At 41.4% G+C, this 26011-nt stretch overlaps 1 protein-coding gene across 2 annotated transcripts; it reads right to left on the bottom strand.

Annotated features, from left to right (window-relative positions):
* Positions 1–687: 687 nt before the first annotated feature.
* Positions 688–25987, bottom strand: PPP1R36 (protein phosphatase 1 regulatory subunit 36). 2 transcript variants are annotated; one of them, XM_037125891.2, is made up of 11 exons: positions 25833–25987; positions 25015–25079; positions 18600–18686; positions 17988–18085; positions 17829–17895; positions 16638–16736; positions 11306–11440; positions 2475–2517; positions 1976–2154; positions 1701–1892; positions 688–1176 (listed from the first exon to the last, which is right to left on the bottom strand). In XM_037125891.2, exons 1-11 carry the CDS (start codon positions 25899–25901, stop codon positions 987–989), a joined length of 1224 nt encoding a protein of 407 aa, XP_036981786.2. In that variant the 5' UTR covers positions 25902–25987; the 3' UTR covers positions 688–986. The 2 variants fall into 2 exon arrangements, with proteins under 2 accessions (XP_036981786.2, XP_036981787.2); XM_037125892.2 differs by having other exon boundaries at positions 25590–25896.
* Positions 25988–26011: the final 24 nt, after the last annotated feature.

The following is a 26011-nucleotide window of genomic DNA, read 5'->3' as shown; positions in this document are numbered from 1 at the left end:
GTGAACTGGTTTCATTAGCAATTCCCTTCCTCATTGCCTACAAGTCACATCCCACTCACTCCCTAGCTGGACACTCAACTGAAACTGCCAGCCTGTTCTTTTATTGCACCTCTTCATATACATCATGCTCCTACCATTCCTCGGTCATAGGACACACTTTCCCTTCTCTTCCTTTTCACGTGTCCCTCCTCTGACTGCAAGTCCTCCTTTAGTGCCACTCAGTCCTTGCAACACCAAATCCAAACGGAAAGACTGCTGCTCCCTCCGGAAGTGATTGCTCTTCTGCTCTGTCCTCTTGGGGCGCTCAGTGTTAATCTCTTCTATGGCCTCTATCATATTCAATATTGTTTTGTGAGCAGGTATGGATCTCACTTATCTCTTCTACTACATACACCTGGGGGGTTACAGTCTCTGTCTTGATGACCTTTTTTCCCCTACGTAACCCAAAACAAGGCTTTGGAATGGAGCAGGGCCTTAGTGCATATGTGTTGTTAAATGAATAAATAAAAATTAATTAAAAAGCTCAAAGGCTTCTAAATGAATCAGATATACTTTATATCTTAATGCCAACAAGAGATACCAAAGAGATTTAATGTTAAAAATATTTAATTTGCCTTTGTATGAAATTTTGTTTTCAAACATACCAAGGACAGTTTCTCATAAAGCAAAAAAGGAACTGAGAAATGAATACACAGAATGTTTCTTCACTAGTCTGCTAGAGCGCCGGCTAAATGTCCTAATGTGTTACTCTAACTAGTCACGTGGAAGCCAAGGAGGCAAAGAAATGACAAAGCAACTATTAAATACAGGAAAATGAACTTTTTGGGAGCTTTCTGGATTTCTTTAATAGTCTGTTGTTGAACTTCTAACAAAATAATTTCAACAATTAAAAAAATTAATAAAAACAAGTATTAGTCTGATGGGAAGTGATTAAGCCCAGGTGATTTAATTACAGGGATTTAGTTACAGAAATGGGATGTACCAGACTATGCAGGCAACCCTGTTTGGGAAGAGGACCGTGTTCTCGTTTCCAGGCCCAGTGTGTCCGGGAGCCTCGTGTGATCTCTCTCCATCAGAAAAGACTGTCGCACAGACGATTTCAAGCTTTCTTCTGGTTCAAGGGGGAGAAGGGTATAGGGGTTGAACAGACACCGAGGCTCCCCCAAGATGCCAACTCTGCAAAGAGAATTATCGGTATAACTGAAGTGGCGGAGCCAAAGACTTAGGTGTATGGCTGTGGTTGTGTGTGTATGTGTACACACAGCTTTTCTTTTTCTTTTTTTCAAGCATTCCCTGTTTCCCTGGATGACTACTGTGGTCTTAAATATAGGCCAAAAAATGCTGCCCAAAGCCAGATTTTGTACGGGCCCTTCCTGCGTTTCCCAAAGATGACTCTTCTATTGGAAAAACCTCAGCCTTTCAAAGTCTGCTACTCATTCATCCAAATGAGAACTCTTTGAATCCCAGCTTAACATTTAGTTACCTTTTCTAGTCTAGATGGTGTACCAATTGCTTCTCTGGAAAGGAAGCAGGTGGAAAGGAGGAAGGTGTGTGTAGAAAGATGCTGCTTTCATCTTTGTCCAGCTTTCTGGGAGAGGAATTGTTCATGAGCCCTGTTCCTCCCCCCCCCCCCCCCGCCCCCAACAAAACCTAGGAAATGATGCTCAGGGCTCTCTTTTCTCTCTCCTTGAGCCACTTACATTGGCATGGGCACCGAGTCCAGATTCTCCAGATGCTTTTGCATCTCATCTGGGAATTGGGTGCCTCCTTGAAGATACTTTTTCTCAAGGATATTCTGAGCTTTTTCTCTGAGAGACGGCAGCAGAGTAGACATGACTGGAGAGCGCATGTGAATGGCTGTTTTAATTGCCGGGCGTTTTGCCATCATTCTCCTAGGAGGGGAAGGTGACATTCAGGTCACATCATCTTGTTTTCTAGAAATGTCCTTAAGCTTAAAAAAGGCAAAAGGTCATACCTGAATTGTACAAAAGTCATGCATTTCTTTTCCCTTCCTGATTCTTCGCCCTCACGTTTCCTTCGAGGACTATTGAACATATTGGTGCGAAAGAGCCTCCCTACTTCTTCCTCAATCTCTGTGAAGTGTTGACGTCTAAAGACAATCCAAGCCACGCAGGTACAGAAAGTATAAAAGGACTACAGTGGAAAACAGCCAAGAATCACACCCACAGCTATGGCATGGAACACTCCCACCTGTCTATGTAACATTGCTAAGTAGATATAAAGCCAGACGATCCAATTTCTCAATGTTCCTAAAAGTGGTGGAAAATTATTAATGCACTCACCTTTACAGGAGGCAAATCAGAGAAAAAAGTTAAGGCCTGGTATGTAGTGCATTAGCATCCTTTTCAGAAAAGACATTGGCTATGGGTAAGTACCTGACAAATGGTTATTAGTTATTGCTATACTTCACGTTTTGTATCAAAGAGAAAAGCCCCAAAACATAAGTGACTCACCTCAAAGAATTTCCAGTCTTTTTGTGTATCTGATATTTTCTCTCTGCAATGTAACAAATCACAACAATAGGTTAAGAGGGAAGTTTAGTCTTTCAGTGATCTCGGCAAAACCCTTATCTTCAAAAGGTCACTTTGCAGGATGGTTGCCTGTGGCCCCCAAGACTATTTAGGCACATAAATGCTATCAAAATGCAGTGGTAATGACTCCCAGTATCTTTTTCTCCAACTTCTGTGGTTACCCAGATCAAAAGCCCTAGAGTGTCCCATCAAAAGGTAACCAATATAAATTGAGGATAAACAAGCCAATCGAGAAATATATTCTTCCAAATGCTACTGGTGCTGGGAGTGAGGGCGAGGTGGGGACAGTGGAAAGGTGAAGAGGCAACCCAAGGTGTTAGTAGGTATGGAAATAAAGCAACTAGAGGGCAAGTCTAACACGAAGAAAAAGAAAAAATCTTAATGGTTATGGCTACTGATACAAAAGGAAACAGAAATATGTCACTATGCCTGCAAATATTATCTATGCCGTGCAATCAATAGACCGGGGACAGTAGTGTGTTCTTCCTTCTTAACAAGGTATGTAAACTGAGCCTTATCTCTTAAAGGCAAGCATCTGTCCATGAGTCCTTGCAACACAAGATTTAATGTTAAGGATAATGTACTGGCATAGGCATCATTAATGAACTTGGCCTGATTCTGATTCCCAGCCTTAGGAAAGCAGGCACGGCCTGGGGAGGACTTGAGAATTGACAGAGAGGGCTGCGCACTTGCAGTCATGTGATTAGTCATGGGGCCAACATGCTCCAGAGTTGATTCTGGGTTTGCTTTTGCTTTTGCTTGGGCCTTCTTTGTAGTAACTGACCCAGGACTGCCCTAGTAGCAGGCTCTCCGGCACCACTGTGAAATCCCATGGTCTGGTGAAGATGGCCCAAATCCCTCTAGACCTTCAGCCCAGGGCCTTCATGATCTGTAGGAGCCCAAACTAGATCTCCATTTTGGAGAACCACCAAAGAGATGGTTGAGCTTTTACTGAGGTGGGTCCCTCCCTTCCTACAGTCTCTTCATTTACATACTGGTTTCCTCCCATGTGAGTCTTCAATAAAGAATTAGGACAACGGTTAATTACACTGAACATTTACTAAGTGTGAATTATGTGCTAAGTACTATGCTAAGCCCTTTACATATATTATAATACTGAGTTCTCATACCATCTCTGTGACATAAGCAGCCTATAGTCGAGGACACTAAAGTTGAGACTCAAGTCCAATGACACATATTTAACTAGGGGTAGAATCTGTACCAAAACTCAGACCCGTCAGGAGGTCCACATTGGTCCTCATAACCAGAATGCAAGGGAAACAAGCTTTTTCTGTAAAATATTTCTCAGAGTAGTTAAAAAATATTAAACAACAGAGCAGAAACTTTTAGGGACAAGCTTCAGCATCCTTCGGTGCCACCTGAAGACTCCGTCTGACAGGAGTGCTTATGTGGTATTTCCATCCTTCCACAGACTCTGCCAGATGAAACCAGAGACTGCGCAGACCTGCCAAGCTGAAGCAGAAACCAGCCAAGCTTTGTTTTTGGAATACCAAGCTCTAGGAGGGGTAGAGCAGTATTACGTTGGCACAACCCACACCAGCACTATCTCACCAAAGTTTGGAAATGACAGACTAATTGCCCAGGAAACACATACTCTCTTCCTTTATTTTTCTTTCATGAACCTCCTCCCCTTCTCCTCAAGTCGCCATAAAACAGGAACATCTTTCTCTCTTAAAGACCAAAGACAGTTGATATAGCCCACACTGCAGTAATTAAGCACAGAATGTAGTAATGATTGTATCCAAACCACCAAAATATTATCAGTCATTCCTGAAGGGATGCAAGGCTTATGGCCAGGCCCATTGTTCTGGACTGGAGAGGGAAAAAATGTTGTGTTCTACCTCCCCCCTGCTGCTTTAGTTGAAATCAGGTTGAAATGAATGTCAAGGTCTGCTTTTTATCAGGGAAGAGAAATTTCAAAGGAATATGTTTGGGGGAAGGAGAAAGATGCCTTGGTGCCTGTAACTGGGGTGAGGGTGGGGGGATGGGTATGGAGGATGATTTGTACACCTGAACTTTAAGAAGCCCTTTCTCCCCATCCTCACTCACACCTTCAGCCTCTTTGGTCCCCCATCAGGTGCCGGCTGCATTAAGGGCACAGGAGTGGGGTATAAACCCTAACACAGAGGTAGGTGTGAAGCCAGAATGAGCAATAACCAAAGAAAAAATCTAATTCCATAGCATGTGCAATGAAAGGGTTTTTTCTTATCTATCCTGGAAAATACGGAGAGCTTGCACTGAATGTGTGCATCAAAATATTGCCAAAGCTTTTGTAATATCAGGATTTCGCAGATATATTTAGAAGAGAAAGACACGTCCTCCTACTTCTCAAGAAGCATGAAAGCACTGAATTAGCAGCCCCCAAATTGCTGGTTCTACTGGAAACTTTAACTCCAGAGATAAATAGCACAAGGTGTTCTAGTCCAATATTGAGTGTGTACATTTAAGAAAGGAAAAGTCAGAAAATTCTCATGGAAATGTTCTCACGAGAATATCAGCTTATTCACATTGAGAGGAAGTTCAAATCAGTTAATCAGTGAAATACAGATGTGTTAAAATCAGCAAAAAAAAAACACCATTGTCCTCATTTTGCAGATAAAAACAACCAAAAAAAAACATATAAACTCGATTCAAGGACATAACACCATGGCCAGTTAACGACTTCTACTGGCAAAAACATGCTATGATCTGTTTTCCTCAGTGTCCTTTGTTCAGCTCTGACTTGTAGGAAGTTCCTTGTGTGAATGGGGGCAGCGAGCTCTATACTGATTCTCCTCCAACTGCCACCCACAGGCAGGGGAAGAGCAGGCGATGGAGCGCACGGTGAGACAAAAAGACCAGAAGCTCCTGGGAATGAGCTAGCACTAAATTGAAGCAATCGCTTCGCTTACAAACAAAATTAGTCACTTTAAAGGTCCGAATAAAAAATTATACAGTAATAAAAATGTACTGTCAAAAGTACATAACTTATGTGGAGGTTCTATATATAGGGAATGAAAAGATATGATAAAATCTCTAATTATAACTATATTTTTATTCCCAAATTAGTCTGTAATGCATAGGTTCTTTTAAAGATTAAACATTAAATATAGGCAATTAAATTATTTTTTTGAGCTAGCGCCTGTTCGTCGAGACTGACCAGAGTCCATGAACTCTCTGCTCTGGCTGCCCACACTGCCCCGAGCCCCTACCAACTGCCAAAATTCTAATTCGGCACCACCACTTGGTTGGATGACCCTGGGGAGATTGCTCCCCTGAGTCTGTTTCATCATCTTCTGTAAGAAGATTCTTAGGGTTTTCTTATCCATCCACTAGAGGATCAACTTTCTAGCCTCTGAAAACCCTAAGGCTAAAGTATACCAGCACTGAATTTTACTAGAGCCAATCACCTGTCTGGCCTGGTACAGGGAGGGTACTCAGATTGCCCTTAGCCCCAGTAATGACAAAGTCCACACCTGTAAGAATGGGAGCCAGTGGGTGAAAGCCCATGAACTTGAGGAGTACAGTGGACACATTACTGAGCTCCCAAGAGTGACCACATCCTCACTTGCTGGGCAGAGCACAATGCCTGTGTCTGGAGTCAGAAAGATGGTGCTGGAAGTCAACCCTGGTGATCTGGAGAATTAATCATCCAGCCACTTTCGCCAAGTGGCCCAACCAGAGAACAAATTTGCTGTGGGAAGAGGAGCATAACTCACTGCTGTTTGTTACTTTGAGTCTGAAAATGACTGGTGGGTAAGCGAGCATGTAAAAAGCCCATTAGCTCCACGATCCTCAGCTTGGACTGGCATGGCAACAGTGTTTTGCAATGAGATCATGTGATTTCAAATGCAGACAATGGACCAAGGGATGATCCATGTCCCGGGTGGAATGGAGCAGGATGGCGTGAGGTTCATCACACTGCGAAGAACAGCGTGCAATTTAAAACATATGAAGTGTTTATTTTTTGAATTTTCCATTTAATATTTTTGGATTATGGTTGACCACAGGTAACTGAATCCTTGGAAAGTAACACCACAGATAAAGGGAAACTATTGTATAATCAAAAACAAAGAAAATGAGCCTGAACTGAAAATAGATCAATATAAGCATTAATAAACATCAAGTTCTATGTGAGAGAAAACTCATATGCACTTTTGCTTTTAAGCTTTATAAACCAATGTAGGTCCTTATAAGCAGGAGAAATGAGAGAGTATATGCATGCCCCTTAGACCCTGGAGAAGCCTGGAGAAAACGTACCTCAACTAAAGAATGAAGTTAATATTCTAACACAGTCTGTGTCCAATCTGACTTCTCTTCTTGTAGGTATTTCAACAGATACACCATTTCCTTTCCCTGTATTATTCTTTTTACATGATGATTAATTTTATAAACAGAAAGAACAAAACTGTATTTGAACATGGAGGGAATCATTGAGTTGTTTTCTTAACATGGCAAATAGTTCACTTAAAGTAAGGGTCAAGACCTGACTGGTGTGGCTCAGTGGGATAGGCATCATACGGAAAATGGAAGGGTCGCCGGTTCCATTCAGGTCAGGGCACATGCCTGCGTTGTGGGTTTGGTACCCAGTTGGGGGCGTGAGAGAGGCAACCAGTGGATGTTTCCCTCACACATTGATGTTTCTCTCTCTCTCTCTCTCCCTCCCTTTCTCCCTCTAAAAATCAAAATCTTTAAAAAAATAAACTAAGGATCAACAGAACTAATAAATAGTAAGTGCTAATTTAGTCTCTTAAAAGAGAAAAAAGATATGGTTGACTTTAGCCATTTCTTTAACGGGATTAAACACAAAAAAATGCTATTGTTTATGGCTAATTTAAAAATTTTAAATGCAATTCTAGGAAAAAATGAAATCTAAAAGCTACCTTTTACAGATGATATGATTATATACCTAGATAATCCAAAGAAATAATTTAAATTTTTATTTTTAATTTTAATTTTTTTAAAGATTTTATTTATCTTTAGAGGGGAAGGGAAGGAGAGAGGGAGAGAAACATCAATGTATGGTTGCCTCTAGTGTATTCCCTGCTGGGAACTGGCCTGCAGGGAACTGGCCTGCAACCCAGGCATGTGCCCTGACTGGGAATCAAACTGCGATCCTCTGGTTTGCAGACCTGAATTTAAAATTTTATGTAGGTAAGAAATGTGTTTAACATATGTGTCATAGGTTATAACATAAGTTGATAAAAAACCAAATGCATTCTTATATATTTTATCACCAAAAATATATCACCAAACATGTATCCACAGGAGGATGAGTGATCAGTTAATTATAATAGATTCACAATATGCATGATCCTGGATAGTCAAGAACTATTTTCTCTAAGAGAACACAGTAGATCTATGTGCACTGATATTCAAAGATATCCAAGGCTTGTAAGTGAAAACACCCCATTTCAGAATGACACCCATGGCACTTTCCCATGTACGTTAACAACAACAACAAGCCAAGTGCACATGTAGATAACTGCACAGGAAGCTAGGAGGCCATACACCAAACCAGAGGTACCACTATGTATTTCTGGGGAGTGAAATGAGATTGGAGGAGAGTAGAGTGAGCAGGAGACTTTTATTTTGAACTCTATATACTAACTATAACCATATATATGTAATAAACTATTGTTTGAATTTTTCGCCCTCAGAATATGTCTGTGAAGTATTTGTATAATTAAAAAATAAATAAATAAAAACTTCATATTGGTATACAAAATTAAATACATGAGTGCCAATCTAAGTTAGGATGCATATATTTTTTTAAAGATTATTATGTAGAACTTTAGTGGGAAAAATTAAAAATGATATAAATAAATGGAAAATACATCTTACAGCTCTTTAAGAGGATGCAATACAGTAAAGATGTCACTATTTCCTAAGCCAGCAGTTTTCAACTGGTGTGCCAGAACACAAAGGTGTGCTGCAAAAATTTTTTAGATGTATAATACCTGACTACTTAGTCAGGGGCACTGACTTCTTTTCTCTTAGACTGTCAAATGGAAAAATGACAACAGCCAACAAAACAATAGCCCTCCAGTGTGAATGCCCTGTCCTGAACCATAAATATGTAGGTCATATAATACAGATGCATCTTATTGGTCATGTTGAATAATAAAATGGTAACTGATCAGTTAATTCTCAGTATTAGAAGTCCTTATAGACAAGTATAGGCACCCGATTTTTTAAAAACTCACTTTGGAGCAAAAAGCGTAGGCAATTACTATTACTACTTTTTTGTACCTTTTTTGGTCAGGTCAGCAAAAAATAAATATTTTTTTGTTGTTGTTGCAGAATTTTAGCAATTAGTTTCTGTGTGCCATGAGATGAAAAAGGTTGAAAATCACTGTCCTAAGCTAATGTATAGGTTTCAATATAAATACACAATGAAAGGTTCTTGGTAGATATCTCAGAATCTGATTACAGTGAAATTTAGCTCAAACCACCAAGACTGCCAAACAGAAGGGTTCTGAAGGCAACAGGGGTGAGCTGTGGTTTTCAGCAGTCAAGCCGCCCCTTCCCAGTCTGGTTCACTGCCTGTGCTCCCCAGTCGGATCCCCTGAGGTCCACCCCTCCTCGCTTCTGCTTTGGGTGCCCAACCTCTACCTACACCTGCATCGCATCTATTCCCAGTTGCTGGTTTTCTTTCCTGAGGATTCCTCCATGAGATTGTATGCTCTCTGATGGCAGAGACTATTTTCTGTGTACCCTGCCTGGCCCTGAGCACCAAAACTGCCACAGAGCACACACTCAAAATGTTGTTGAATAAAGCAAAGCAAATATAAGCTATATAGTTCTGGGTTTAAAACAGAAAAACTTATCAATACGATTACATAGGAACGTCCCCAAATGGGTTAAAATTTTATAAAAATTCAACATTTAATGAACAAGAAAGTTACAGTGAGTAAAAAAATCACTAATAAATATTATTGGAAAGTTGGATACTAGTAAAGAAAAATACCTTAGATTCATAGCTCATCTGATCTTATAAGCTATAATAAATTTCAAATGAATTAAGAACTTCAACATTTTCTTCAACATTTTTAAAAACTAAGAAAGAAAGGTAAGGATTTTAACCCAGGAATGAACAGTGAACCAGGAATACAAGAAGTATGACTACTGAATAGCGTCAGAAACAAGGTGCAAATGTTCAAATAAATTAAAAAATGTATAACATTTCACTATGTGTAAAAACATAAATATCAAAAGGAACTAGAATACAAATGACCAATCCTTGCCATATAAAACATATATATATTTACACAAATTCCCAGTTTCCACTTGATAAATGGTTAAAACTGGATGTGAAACAGGCAATACATTACACACAGAAAAAAAAAAGCACAGACTCCATCCTCTAAAAGATATTCAAAGTCAAATAAAACACCTTTAAGCTTTTCTCTCTTTAAAAATTTTATTTATTTATTTTTAGAGAGAGGGTAAAGGAGGGAGAAAAGCATCAATGTGTGACTGCGCTCCACGCACCCCCCACCAGGGACCTGGCCCACAGCCCAGGCATGTGCCCTGACTGGGAATTGAACTGGCGACCCTTTGGTTTGCAGGCCCACACTCAATCCACTGAGCTACACTAGCCAGGGCACCTCTAAGCTGTTTATATACTTTTGAGCTATCAAAAATATTAAACTAATAAAACCAAGTATGCTTATTGCCGATGGCAATATGGAATGTTTTCACCTTTTTAGAGAACAGTCTGGCAATATGTAACAAGAGCTATAAAATTTTTCCTGCCTGCTAGGTAAATATTATGGGTAATGAGCTATAAGATAATAGCCCAAATGAAGAAAGTAATTTATATAAAGATATTCAGTGCAGAAAAACAAAAACCACATGAATGTATACAAAAGGAGTGTTTGAGCAAACTGGTATAATACACAACAGAATAACTACAGTTGCTATTCAAAGTAGTAGGTGAAATAATGTAAACAGAATAATAGGAAAAGGTACATAGAAAATGTAGAACATAAGAAAATATATGTATACAAACATCTGTGTTTTGAAAATGTGGAGACAAAGAAATCATGTATTGAGTTCTTTTCCTATGAAGTTAAACTATTTTTTTAAAAACCCAGTTCTGGCCACGCCCAGTGTGCGGATCTTGAATCTGTGCAGAAACTACTTGGGGAAGGAGATTCTGGGTTAAGGACTGGCACTTGCCCTGACGTGACTCCAGACCTGCCTGTGATGTGATGCTTTCAAATTTTAAATGCAGTAGTGTATAAACTGTCATCTTCGGTAGAAATTACCTTCCCACACGCACGGTCCTCATATAACCCCCACTTCCCTAGTTTGTACCCACGGCTATTGCTGCTGGAAGACAAGAAGCAAAAGGGCAGGAGACACACCCCATTCACCCGTCAACCCTGACCCATCACTTGGCCTCCCTCACAAGGTAGCCAAGTGGCCCTTGTCTGGCAGCAGGAAGCCTTCCTGGTTGAGGGCAAGATTCCATTAAGCTGATACATGCTGAGAGAAAAGACATTTCATCCCAAGCAGTAGAGGGCTGTTAAAATATCAGCTGAGATTCTGGGATTCTTCCCATGCTCACTTGGCTCTCTCAAAAGAGACATCACGTGTGTTCGGGACAGAGTCTACGCTGAGCCCAATTACTCTGTACAGCCAGAAAGGAATCTTTCTCAAGGGCACCAAAAGTCACATTTAGCAGTCTTAAGGGCACAGATGTACAAACAAGTGGAGACAGAATGAAATTCTAGGTGTGCACTTACTTTCCGCAGCACATGTGATGCTTATCGGGCGTGCCCACGCCCAGGACGAGGACGCAGTACTTATGTGCCAAGTATTTCTGCGCCGCTTCTAACTTACTTAAAACCAGTTCCATCTCTTTTTTCTCTATGAGGCACCTGAAAAGAAAAGCGACGATTGGATTAACTTGGGCAAATACATATAGTAATTAATGAAAAGTCAAAAGTATAAGCTATTGTGAAAGAAATACAACGCATCTGACTCATCCTTTCATTCATTTTATTCAAGCTGTGGCAAAGGTCTTCAAACACCTTTGATATTTATCATCGTCCTCGGCGTCTCAAGTTTACGGAGAATGTTCATTCTTTTATAGATTCTTTATATGTTATGCCATATACCCTTAATTTTATAGACAGAAAGTCCTAATTTATTACCTATCTTGATTTCTGCAGCAGTTAGCAGCCCAATTCCCTGCCGTTTTGCTAAAACAGCCATGGAGACTCCCACCTCAGCTTCCTCTGGGTTCCTCGTGTTCCTACCAAGGGCAGGGGCTCAGTGTTTGACTCTGTATTTGCTGAGCAGGCATCTGTGGACTACTACTCTGAAACTTTGACATCCATCACAATAACCTCTCGATGAGAACACACCCAGTGCCAACTGAATTGCAAATGAACTTTAAAAGACAGCCAGTTAGGTTACAACATGTCTGAAGCCCAATTTTAGGAGTTTCTGTAGTATAGAAGGAAACAAACAGCATTGCCCAGAATACATTCCAGTGACTGCTATTGAAAAGGTACGTGTCACTAGCTTTTTTCCTTGACTTAACCAGAAAGATTTAAACCAAATGAAATGCACTCTAGACAACAGGGACAAATTATTGCCCCCTCTGACCTTAGGCAGGTGATGACCACGTGAGGATATGCTGGGAGGAGGGGTGGGAGTGAGAATAATATAGATAGTTCAAAGCACAAAACGTTACCACGTGTGATGAGAAGGCCTGTGAGTGGCTAAAATAAAATGAGTTTCTGGAAGAGATAAATTGGGGGTCAACCTTAAATGCCCCAATTTCATATAACACACATCCCCACGAGCCCCCCAACAGCCGTCCCTGCGCCTGCCTGCCTGTTCCCTTCAGAAGTCCCCTCCCTCACCGTCCACCCCTGCTTTGTCGTAGCTGCCAGCAACTAATATTCTTCTTTTTTTGTAAACAAAACAAACCAAACAACAATCAAGAGACACCTTGAGCCTTTTAGCCCAATGGCTCTCAAATTTTAAAATACGTAAGAATCACCAGGGGTTTACTTGCTAAAAGTACAGATTCTCAATGCCACGTCCTCTCAAAGATTCTGGTTCAGGTTGGGGTAGAACATTTAAAAACAAGCCCAGGTATAATTCTCTGGAAAAAAAACTGGTAATTATTTTAAGTAGCATACAATTGGTCATAAACTTTAATCCAATCATCTCTCCTGAAATATATTCTTTTAAAAAATCATCCAAAAATTAGGGGAACATCTAATGCATGAAGATATTCAATACAATCATCAATCTTTGGTTCGCATGCCAGCACTCAATCTGCTGAGCCACGCCAGGCAGGGCTCATTAGTCTTCTGTCTATCAGAAAAACTAGAAACTCCCCAAATATACAAAAATAGAGCTATGAAATGAGTAGTAATGCAGGCAGTAGTAACATAGCCAGGTACTGGTTAACCTAACACATGGCTCTCTGTGACATTTAAGCCATTGGTCAAAGTCTGTATGCCCTTAACCACTACACATACTGTCTCTTAACAGGTAAGTCAGTAAGTCAATAACACACATGAGCTTGATGGAATGCTATGTCACCACTGAAGATTATAATTATGAAGACTGTAATGACAAAAATACTTATGACATAATGTTTAAAACTACATACATTTAAAAAACTGCATACATAATTGTGCCTTTGTTCAGAAACTATATGTCTGAAGGTGGAGGGAAGGTACAGTGACCCTTGAACCACAGGGGTATCTTAAAACTGAAAAATGATGTGGGGGGAGGGGAAGGGGGATATAAGGAGGATAAATGGTAATAAAAAATACAATAAAAAAAGGAAAAAAGACTGAAAAACAAACCAGGCGAGTCCACTAGTTCTAACAGAATTTATTACAGGGTAAGTTACTTACAAAGGGTAAGCCTGGAGCAGACAGACAACAGATGGGCGTGAGTCTGCATAGCTAACCTCTCCAGCCATGCGGTTATCACAGCACGTATTCTACAGTTGAGCTGAACTACTAATGATTGACAAGAGAAAGGGGAAAGAATGCAGTACAAACCAGGAACCCTACCTCTTGATGGTCTTTGATGGATACTGGCTTAGAACTGACGACAACACCTAGTTTGATATTCACCTGAGTTGCTATGCCATTCTGACAGTTTACTGACAGGAATATTGATAACTACATTGTGTAAGTTTACAGGACACAGAGAATCATTAACTAGGGCTTTGGTGTTGGCTGATACCAGTTAGGTCAGAGTTCTCGTGATGGAAACTTAAAAAGCAGTAAAAGCAGGGATACAGAGATGGATGCGGTTTTGTTCACAGCAACAGCTACACACTCTCACTCTCACTAGGAATGGCTGAACTGTGGAAAAGGAGCACAGTTGACTGGTAGCAGGTGGTGGGCACAGTGCACAGTGGTTGAGGCACAGGCTTTCGAGTTAGACAGACGTGGGATTTCATGTCAGCTCCATCAATTACAGGTATGTCATTGCCAGCCCATTATTCAACTTCTTGAGCCTTAGCTTCTTCATCTGTAAAATGAGGATAGGGCTCCTTTTTTCTTCTGCAAGTAAGGGTTTTAATCATCTAAAACCCTGGAACTGCATCTTTGCTGTCCTCCTGCATCCCTTTCTGCTTCTCTCTCATGGTTTATAGGCTTTCCTCCCGAGTGCCAAGCACTGGGTTAGGATAAATGGTTATTCAGTAGTAATGTTATCTTGGTACTTAGTTTGATTTTTTTTATCGTTATTTACATCCCACTCTCAATGCATTTATTTCTATTTAGCAAAACTACTAGAAGCCTGAAAATAAAGTTACCATAACTTTTGAACGGTGGGAGGGCTTTTATTAAAGCTGGGGACAGTGAAACAAAGAAGAGCTTAAAATAGAAGAGGCAAGATCGTGGCAAAAGGAGAGAGTCTGGGCTGAGCCGCCTTGACCCGTGAGGAAGAGTCGAGCCTGGGTGAGGCTGCCTTGGCCTTTAAGAAAGTCACAGAAGCAGACAGAGTGAGCCAACTGGGCTGAGCAGACTCAGGAAACAAGTTAAAGAGGCAAAAAAAGAAGGGCCCTCGGAGACAGGTTCAGAGAACTGGCCTGGGGCACACTGCTGCTTCAGTTGCAAGTCCGTGGGAACCCTCGGAGTTTAGGAGAAAGCAAAAATACACACCTGAGGACAGAGGCACAGGTGTGCTCGAGAGAGAGCAGGCTTGCTTTTCTATTTATCGTTCTATGACTGACTCCTTCTATGAAAGCCTACCTCACACCACTGTGTTCTAACAAGTTTTTGTGAGTTTTTAAAATAACTAAGAAACCTTTCTTTTGTTTTCTAGTCCTATAAATTAAGAAATGAAGCAAATCGCTCTGCTATATTACCAATAATCCTCAGAATTAGGGGAGAAAACGCCTACAAAACATAAGCCAACTTGTCAGCAAAGTCTAACAAGTCCCTTTTTGGGAACAGTGAGACTCCTCGGACCTCCTGAGCCCACAGTCGGCTCCGAGCCCTGACACTCGCTCTCACAGAAGCACTTCACGACCTTTGGGTGCCCTGCTGTGAAATGGAGCCCTGAAATAACACAGAGGATGCGTATCATGGTGAGGTTACCAGAGCAGCAGAGTTTGAATTATTTATTTGATCCTTTACAAAACTGCTGTCCATAAAATCAAACTGCTCGGTTTTATACGAGGATTTTATCCATGAAATCAAGTTGCTTGGCTGTATACAAGGAATGTTTGGCAGAATGAAAACATTCTGCAGCAACAGATTAATGACTCTACCAGCATTCCTAACGGCTAAATCATTGGGTTGGTTCTGCTGGAGAGGGCAGGCTGGGCGTTTGGAAAGTTCCGTGGCTTTTGAAAGGTCACCAGGCCTGAGAGCCATTGTTCTGCTCTGGACTCAGTTCCAGATTCTCGCCCTGGGTGTGTAGCTCTGAGCCACCTCTGTCTAAAGCAGTCAGATTCTTCAAATGTAGCCTAAGTAATGTTACGGGGTTTTTTTCCTGTGATATGAAATATTATTTTGGTTAACTCTACTAACTTTTTAAATTCTTATGGGTTTTTAAAAAGATTTTATTTATTTATTTTTAGAGACAGGGGAAGGGAGGAATAAAGAGAGGGAGAGAAACATCAGTGTGTGGTTGCCTCTCATACCACCCCCACCAGGGACCCAGCCCACAACCCAGGCATGTGCCCTGACTGGGAATTGAACCAATGACCTTTTGGTTCGCAGGCCAGTACTCAGCCCACTGAGCCACGCCAGCCAGGGTTAATTCCTAGGTTTAAAAAAAAATATTTTTAATCTTCAACTGAGGATATGTTTTGATTTTAGGGAGAAAGAAAGGAAGAGAGTGAGAGAGACAGAGACACCCATCGGTTGCCTCCTGCACATGCCCTGACTGAGGATCAACCTGCGACCAAGGTCCGTGCCCTGACCTGAAATCTAACCTGCAACCCTTTGGTGTACAAGACAATGCTCCAACAAACAGAGCCACCTGACCAGGACTAATTCTTAGTTTTTTAATTAGATGCTTACAAACCCATTAGCAAGAAAAAGCATACAAATAATATCTGTATTTGCCCCGTTCACTATGGTAGCCATGAGCTACACGTGGCTACTGAACACTCACTGTGGCTCGTACAAGTCGGGATGTGTTCTAAGTATAAAATAGGTACCAAATTTCAAAGACTTACTACAAAAAAGTAGGGAAGTATTCCATCAATAACTACCGAATGTTGACTGCCTGTTGCAATGATAACATGTTGGGGTCATTCAGTTAAATAAAATATATTAAAATTAATTTCACTTGTCTTTGTTGACCTTTTAAAAATAAGGTTATTAGAAAGTTTTAAATTACATATGTGGCTCTCATAGTTCTATCAGGCAGTGCTTGTCTATATTATTTGCAGTATTTTGTTACCAAAATATCCACCTGAATTATTCAGTGGGCTTTAAAAACTGGTGAACTCCTCCCAAGTAAAATGTTTTAGTTTACTACAAATACTTAAAATTTTCCATCACCTCTTCACCCTAGACAAAAGTTAGTTTTAATACTGGTAGTGAAGAAATTTTAAAGACATTGCAAAATCCTACTTACACCATACAGCTCTTGGGCTTCTTTTCCAGTGAGATTTTTTCCAAGAAATGAGATAAATAGTATAATAATGCCATGAGGAAATCGTCAAGGTTCTTATTTCTATAGGGAGGTGAGAAAAAAAGAAATTAACACATATCTCAAACATAAGTTTCTCATAAAAATCTATAAGAACACACAGCATAATAAGTAGAAACATGGTATCATGTCTATCATACAACATATTTCCCATTTAAAATTCTGTACTATACTGTTTAAGATGTAAGAAGGCTGGCCCTGACTGGCATAGCTCCGTGGATTGAGCCCAGGCTGCGAACCAAAGTGTTGCCAGTTCAATTCCCAGTCAGGGCACATGCCTGGGTTGCAGGCCAGGTCCCCAATGGGGGCCATGTAGGAGGCAACCACACACTGATGTTTCTCTAACTGTCTCCCTCCCTTTCCCTGTCTAAAAATAAATAAAATCTTTAAAAAAATAAAATAAAGTAAATTTAAAAAAAGGAAGTCTGATTTTTGTAAACAAAACTTTCTGGAAGGTCAGACATTAAATTATCATTTTAATAATTGATAACTGAAATTGATACATTTTGCTTATCAGTTAGTATTAAATTTTAAAAAGTTTTAGCCCTAGCCCATGTGTCTCAGTTGGTTGGAGGATGGCCCTGTGAACTGAAAGGTCTTGGGTTCGATTCCCAGTCAGGGCACATCCCTAGGCTGTGGGTTCCATCCGCAGCTGGGGCACGACCGATTGATGTCCCTCTGTCTCAGCGCCTTTCTCTCTCTTTCTCTCCCCCCCTCCCTTCCTCGCTCTCTAAAATCAATGAGCATGTCCTCAAGAGAGAATACAAATGTTTTTATTTTCCACTGTTTAAAAAATGTACACAAATGTAGCAAGTAAAAAAGTTTTCTCCTCTCACCCCTCTGTCACCATCCTATTCCCTGGTGGTAACCATGTTACCAGTTTGTTATGAATCCTTCTTAAACTTTCTAAAGCATAGACAATCACATACATACAAGGTACCCCCCCCACACTAACACACACGCTTCCTCTCTTTTGGCCTGGGTCACTGAGAGGATAGCTTGCGTAGAACCGGGCCCATGCCTTCCCCCAAAAATCAGATTTGTCATCATTTATCAGACAGAATGACTTCAGAATAGAGAATAAAAGATCTGAAATGTCTCACAAGCACCACGTACTTCATAAATGTTGTGAATGAGCAGATGCGCTGAATCTCAGTCTCTTGTAGCAAAAGCAAAGCAACAACTGGAAAAGAAGACGGACAATTGAAAGAGGGACAGAGAGTTCCTCAGAGGCTCTCACCAGATAAGATATAGGACGAGGAAGCAGTGACTCACATTTAGCATCCTGTAGTGTAACGCTGCCCTGCTGACCTCGTTTCTCTAAGGCTTGAAGTGACTTAGCGTCTCTGGAGGCAAATCTTTTATCTGTCAACCTGTTTTAGAATGTAACAGTCTCTACTATTGCTTTGAAAGGCCTTAATTATATTTAATCTATCCTGAGGTAGATGAGGCTTTTACTATAAAGTAGTAAGAGCCTAATTCTCAATCTTGGGTTTTGTTTAAGGTAGGATCATTTCAGAAAATGTTTTATTAAACATTATATGTACCATACGATGGGTACAAGCGATGTATGCACCTGACATAAAGGGGAAAAGCCAATTCCACCCAAAATAGATCAGTTGAATCATCTATTTACAGTATAGATACTATTTTCAGGTTTAAAAAAAAGTATGAAAAGCTAAAAATTTGCTAATAGGCAAATTATAACAGGAATACATTTCTAGGGACAACTGTAACTCCCATCATAATCATGAAGTAGTGTATGTTCTTTACTTGATGGGTATTTGCACTTCAACCTAGGAGAATGGGAATGACATTTTCTTCGAGTTTGTAAAGGCTTAACCCATTCTGCCGAGGGGCACTAACATGGCTGGAAAGTGGAGATACCTGTCTGCAGCAGCACCATCAATCTCAGCAAAGTGAACTGCTTTGCCTTTCCTTGCTTTTTCCTTGAGTTCTACTGCAGGTGTAAAACTGTAATAGAAACAAGAGAATTGGGAACTTGACCTTTTCCCAGGGAAAACAAATCATGCCATGACCGTAGCTTGTGTAATCTCAGGACCAGGACACACTATGAGAGGAGCTTGAAGAGAATGTGAGGCACAGCATTACTCAACTTATGCGTTTGCATATGGAATAATCATCTAGAAAGGGACTAAAATTTCAGATCTTATAGTCAGCCTCTCCGTATCAGCAGCCTCCAGAATACCACCATGCACAAAATGTTTTTGTTTGAAAACATTTTAGTAAGTTCACAAGACACAAAACTCATAAGTTTGAAAGAATTTTTTGATTTATTGAGTACGCTCTTCTCAGTCCCATCCCTACGATTCAAATTTTCTTACCTTATTAGTTTGCCTGAGATAATTCAAGGCTAGAGTACCCTAAAATAAGAAATTTGAAAGAATGTATTTAGGACTATCATGTGGATCAGGTCTATGAACCAAGTCGAATGAACTTAGAATTATAAAATCAAAACTTCGGGGTTAGAGGACATCTGAAGGATCACCTAGTGCATGGTTGTCACTTTACTGACGGAGAACAAAGGCTCAGAGAAGTTGACCCATGTCTCATGGTTTGAAATCTGTGGCAGGCAGTGCCTGTCCTTAGCCAATAGTCTGGCACTTACTGCTAAACCTCTAGTCCTTATTCGCTACCCTCTGGACACGCCTTTCCTACTTCACACTTGTCTGAGTGGCTTTTCACTTGACCAAAGTCATTCTTTAACCCTCTGGTGAGATGGTTTTTTTGTTAGTGCCCTGCCGCAGCTCTGGTGGCAGCCTGCACTCTCAGTACACGTGGTTGGAGTCACTAAAACATCACTAGTAATAACTGAAAACTGTCCTTTGAACTGCACCTCTGACTGGCTCCCCACCACAGGCTGAGCTAGTTCTGTACCCTCCTACAGCCCCCACCGCCTCCCCCTCAATCTGACCACCCACTTAGAATCTAGTCCTTTTACAGACTATATTTGGTTAATGTGTTTTCTTAATATTACGACATAATCATGTTGTTTCCCTTTGCCCTGAAATACATGAGAAAATCATATTTTCCCTGTAGAACCCACCACTAAAATGTAGAGCACTCTTGGCTTCCATGCAAGTAAGAGCTCTTCAGTGGTTGGTTAGTAGTCTTCTCTTGGTTAGTAACCACCTTAATGAGAAGCAAGAGAAAAGCAGGGCTTTTGGAGGTGTAGTTTTCTATGTATGTCCTCAGGGGAGTCAGTGACCTTGGCAAAGATTCGTACAGGCTGCTGGGAGTAGGGGCACTTGAAACAAGAATGGATGGGACTGCTGACACTGTGTCGGAGAGAAGCATGCCTCATGGGCCAACCTAGATGTGGCCTGTGAATAAAGGCATTCCCTCTTTAACAAATATGAAATGGGCATGCGTGCTGATAAATTGTGCAACACTGTCATTTATTCCTCATGAGGCATTATGATGTCATTTTATAGGTGAGAGAGCTGATATTAGCAAGACTAACTTGATGAATGATAACCACCTGGGAGGCAGGAGAGCTAGGATCTGAACACAGGTCTTCTGCAAACCAGTCTTTACTGTCTCTTCCTTCTTTCCTGCCTATTAAGGAATAAAGACCATCTTCCCCTATCCATTACTGTGTGTCCATTTCGTGCATGGAGGTTATGGGTATCCTGTTGTATCCTGATAGTTATTTCCCTCAGGGTATAGTCTGGAAAGGTAAGGCAAGATCTGCCTGTTAATAGGGTCCTAGGTCTTCTCTAAAGGGTAAGATTTTCAGAGTCATTAATCTAGGAAAGATGCCAGGAAATGCAAGGTGGGAGAGAGGAAAGGGACTGTCTTTTCTTGGTTTCAACTTGAGCATACCTAGAAGTCTTCAAACTCCTGTTGGCTGGCAGGTGTAAAAAGTGGCCTACCCCATGTGGAAGGAGACTAAAATCAAGGCAGAGACTTCGGACAGAATGTGAATGTCCCAGAGATCAAGCTGTTACTTTGCAAAGCAAATTTTTCTCCCTGTTGCTGGATGTTCTTTCTTAGTCTCCTAAAGCCCCTCTTCCCAATTACGTTCCCTAAAAGAGGGCCTATACCTCAAGGTTCCATTTAGTTACTCTCTTCAATTCCTCTGAGTAATTTCACGTACTTAACTAATTCCAATGTAAGGTTTACATTTTCCTGCAAACACATAAACTCATACATCTGCCTGTTGGACACCTGCGCTTGCACACTCTCCAGACACCTCAAACTCAGTATGTCCAAAACTGAACTCATTCCCCTTTCACTTGTATCCACTATTCCTATGTCTCACAACTCAGCAAAGAGATGCCACCACCCACCCAGGTGTCTGAGGCAGTAAATGTGTGATCCTTGATTTTTCTATCATTCTTGAGCCCTCACAGTCCACTTATCGCTTGTCTACTCCCCTCTCCTCCCTCTGCCACCACATTAATTTTAGACACCATCATCTGTCAACTAAATTTCTGCGATTGCTTCTTAATTATTCTCCCTGCCTCCAGTCTTGTCTCCCTCCAAACATTTTCTATGCTGCAGGCACAGTCATCTTCCTAAGATGTGATTCTAATCACAGGTTACTTTCCTGCTTAAGAGCTTTTGATGTCTCCCCCGAACCCTGTGAATAAATTTCAACTACCTCTGCATTGTGTGCAAGACTTTTCATTATCCTGCCCTGGTCTACTTTGTCTCTAAACACTGGGAACTCTATACCCAGCCTGCTGGACTACCTGCAGTCCTAAACATGTCCCACGCCCTCTTGAGAACGGGCTTTTGCACATGCCGTTCCTTCTGAGAATGCACTTCCTTCCTTCCCAACCAAATCTCTTTCTGCCTTGTCAACTCTTCCTCCTCAGGTCTTGGCTTGGCTATTACCGCCCCTGGGAAGCTGTCCCTGTCTTCTGGACTTCAGGCAACGGTCCCATTTGGGTACTGCGTCAGGGTTCTTGGGTGGATGTGGTTTTCCTCTGCCTTAGCCCAGTCCACTGTGGCAGTGGTAGCAGTTACTGGTGAATGAGTCCCTAGGGGAGCAGCAATCTCAGGAGAAGAGTTCGGGTCAGCAACTGTGCTACCCAAGATTCTCCTTCCTATTGTTTATTTTCAATAAGGAGAGCATCATAGATATTCCTCCCTTGCACTTTCAAATTCCCATGCTGTCCTGTCTGTATTACCTCCTTCCCATCATGCACAGTGGAAAAACTGCTTCTATCTTTTTCAAGCTAACCTGTGACATTGATCCTATTCCGACCTTCCTTCTTTTCTCTTCCATCTCTTCCTTCTCCCAAAACAAACAGTTTTTCTAATACAGAACCACCAAAAATCTCCTTTCCTTAGTACTGGAAGCCCTAAAGACTACCATCTCTTCCTTTCCTTTTTCACTGGTAAATTTACTTAGAGAAGTACTCTATTTTGCTAGTTTCTCATCTTTATCTCAGATTTTCTCCTCGTCCAATTTCTCCCCTTATCTAATTTCCACCCTACCTCGCCCCTGAAACTGTTGCTCACTTAGGTCCTTAGCAATCCCTAACTTGTTAAATCCAAAGATGGGCTTCTTTTTAGTATATGCTCCACCCTGAGCTTTCTCCAGCATCTAACATTTCTGACCACTCTCCATTCCAATCCCTCTTCTTAGGAAACTTTCTTTGGCCTTTGAAGGCTTGTGTGTCTCAGGGTTTTTCCTTTCACCCTTCTAATCATTCTTCCTCTTTGGCTAGCTCTAGAAGGAGTCTGTGACTCTCTCTTCTCCTGCAAGTAATCTCCCCCTTGGTTTGCCGCATAACTAACTGTCTTGTCTCCTTAGCTCTGATCTCACCCCTCCTCGCCACCACGGGGGAGGGCTTTGTAGAGCATAGACGCAGTGTTGGTGGTACACGTAGTAAAGGCTTGTGGAGTGGCGCCAAACAGAACTAAACCTAAGAGCAGTGACCACACTGGCCTTCTCCCTCCGCAGCACCCACCCTTACCACCGTCACCTCTCAACCTCCTTTGCCTCTGCCCTGTCTCATCGCCATAGATTGGGGTGACATAAGTCTATACAGCATTGTCTCTGGAAAAAAGAGCATGTTCCAGTTCATGAGTCCTCTCTAACTTCAAACCTACTTTTTAATTTGTGATGGGATATGCTTAGGCTTTTAGAGAGAATCAGTACCTATATTTCCATCAAATCCAAATACTAACTCTGACCTAAAACACACAAAGTTCTGCTTTCCTCTTCCTTAGTACTGGCCCTAGCAGCTGGACTCCCAAGGTAGTCTTGGTTTGCTGCACAAAGTAGCTTCAACACAAAGCAGCCCAACCACAAAGGAACTGCCCCCAGTCCCCCATCTATTCTTCATGGTATTCCTTTCTCCATCACTCCTAACTATATCCAATTTGTATATTCCACAGAGTTTGGAGATGGGTTCATTTGGTTTTTTAATTTTAAAACTGAAGTATAGCTTACATAGTAGTAAAGCACGTAACTCTTAAGTAGACAGCTTGATGAATTTTATATTGCGTATATAGGTACCCACTGTAACTGCTGCCCAGGTAACAATATAGCCCATTTCCAGCATCTCAGAAGATTCTAGGGTGCCTTCCCCCAGCCCTGGCCAGGTGGTACACCCCTGAAGCTGACCATTATGCTCACCTCTACCATCAGAGTTCTTTTTTCTGTTATTTTAAACTCATATATAAATAGAATCATACAGTATTTACATTTTTGGGCCTGGCCTGTTTCGTTCAACATTATACCATATATTTTACCTTTTAAATCAATCCTCCCATGCATATTCTCTGAAATTATTGGGAAGCAATCAAGATGTTTTCAAAAAATAATTTGGTAGTGAACCAAATTAATAGTTTATAAATGTGAATATTTTATGAATAAAAAATTAGAGTAAAATTGGTATCTATGAATTTATTAGTATGCTTATATGGGAAATAGTGCCACTTGTGGTGGATCATTATTATTAGATTAATATTGAAGATTAGTTTGAAAAGTTCTACAAATTAAGTAAATTTACAAAGAAGGTCAGTAAGTAAAATATATGGTCCAGTTTTCATCATAAAAGAGAGGATTGAGATGGCTTTTAAATATATGTGAAGGTGAAAAAAATGTTGGCACTTAAAAGTTTATTTCTACAAAGACACTGAAATAGAGAACAGGGGGACAGTGACCAGAGGGGAGAGGGGAGGGAATTTCAGGGGAAAAGGGGAAGGGTTTACAGGAACAAGTATAAAGGACACGTGGACAACAACTAAGGGGGTGGCAATGGGAGGGAGGTGGGGAGCTGGGGGGGTGGGCTGGGATGGGAGTAAAAGACAGAAAACTTTACTTGAACAATAATTAAATTTAAAAATTTTTAAGTTTATTTCTGTATGTTCTTGTGCTCCAGAATGCATTTCGTCTGTCTAATCCCAAAGCTGTCTTTCTGTCTTTCCTTCTCATTGTCTTTCCTTCTCACTGTCTATCTCACACTCACTGAGTCTGATGTTTCGGGAACTACTCAATAGAATTCTCTGTGACATGTCCGAGAACAAAAACTGAACAATCGCTGCTTTGGAAATGACGGAGTACTCAAATCCTGAAATAAATACTCTATGAAATATAAACTTTTGATTATGACTCTAATGTACTGTTTAGCCTTTAAATTATTGATATTTAATTTACACTAAATACAATGTAACTGTAAATTACATCTGTTTAGCCAACTCCTTTCCTGTCCTCCAGCCCCATTTGTCCAACCGTCTAAAGATATACCTGTGGGGATATGGCATAACTTCCTTAAACACATCACCAGTTTTGCCTTTTTTATTCAGTATATGGGTGAAGGGCAACCCCAGCCACCCAAGCCACATACCTAGGGGTCAATCTAAACACCTACTTCACACCCAGGGACCACATTCTATCAATTCTACCCAAACATCCTGTCCATTCAATCTTTTAAGTATCTCTTGGTCCTGCACCCTTCTCTCTATTGCTACCAGCACAGACTGGGTCCTGTTTTGTTTTGTTTTAACCTGTATAACTATTTGTAATCCTCCTACAACTAATCTTCTAATTGGTCCCTGCCTCTAGTGTTTCTCTGCTTGAAATGTAGTCGGTTTACTGAACAATAAACATTTGGTACATGTCTATTTATGAAGTTCATCAGATGGCTCCAGAGGCTGGAAGATGAGTAACATAGTTCCTGCCACTGAGGGACTTAACATTGGTGGGATTTGAATGGATATTTATTGTATTCTCCATACCCTTTGTATTGCCTGATTTTTTTTTTACCACAAGCACATGCATTTTTTATAAATGCTATAATAAAGTTTTATTAAAATGTACCTTTTGAATTCAAGAGTTTTGGTTTCATCTTTCCAGTACCACATGCCTAATCGTAATCCCGACTGCTGTAAAATAAAATCATTGCAGCAAAAATAATTAAAAGTTCAATTTGCAATCCACAAGTCATAATAAACATTTAACAGTAATTCCCACTAGTTGCTTTTCATTCCATAAAGATGGAGACTGTTAAAGGGTGTTCTTTTTTTTAATTTGAACTGGGATTTTCTCTTTTTTTCTGGTTTGTAGGCGTAGTTTCAATAGAAAGGAAGGAAGGGAAATTACAAAATTTAGCCTGCACTGTCTCAAAGCCCATGGTAACAAATGACGGATGAATTGGGGCTCAAACCACAAGAAACGATGCCCCGAACAGCCTCGACCTAATAGTACAGACACTCATAATAGAAGCCTGCTCTAAAAGTTGGCAAAGAACAATCAGCCAAGTGTGCCCCCGCCCCCCTGTTCTTTGCCACCGACCCACCGGCCTTTCCTCTCCCTGCTCTGTCCCGGAGCCGACTGCCTCCCACGCAGGGGAGCTCTTTATTTCGGGGATGGAGAGATAGCACTTCCATAAATACCTAAATATCTGCGCAGGGAGCCAGAATCCTTTCTGGCCTTTGCCGAATACAATTCCACAGTTTTTGTTTTCGTAGGCGCTGAGCCCCGCGGCTCTGAGTCCGCTCGGCCGGGGCCCGGGCGGCGGCTCAGCGGGGCAGGCGCGCAGAGGGGGAGCCGGGCGTCGGGGCGCCGCGGGCCGGGCCAGGGCAGCAGGGCGGCCTCCCACCCGCCGCCCGGCTTAGGGCGACCCCGGCTGCACTTACTTCCTGCCAGGTAGCCCCCTGCGCTGCCAAACGCCTCCTCCTCAGATAGTCCTCCCGCACCTGGTTCATGGTCTCCCACACTGCGCGTCACGGCGTCGCCTAGGCAACTGGCGGGTCACGCCCTGAAACTGCGCCCCGGGCCAGTGGCCGAGGCGGATCGGGGGACGCTAGACATCGGC

This window comes from Artibeus jamaicensis, unplaced genomic scaffold (genome assembly GCF_021234435.1).
Source record: "Artibeus jamaicensis isolate MK-2021 breed Jamaican fruit bat unplaced genomic scaffold, CSHL_Jam_final contig_851, whole genome shotgun sequence".
Classification (NCBI taxonomy): Eukaryota; Metazoa; Chordata; class Mammalia; order Chiroptera; family Phyllostomidae; genus Artibeus; species Artibeus jamaicensis.
Note: the sequence above shows the minus strand (reverse complement) of the source record. Positions and strands in the feature narration are given on the sequence as shown.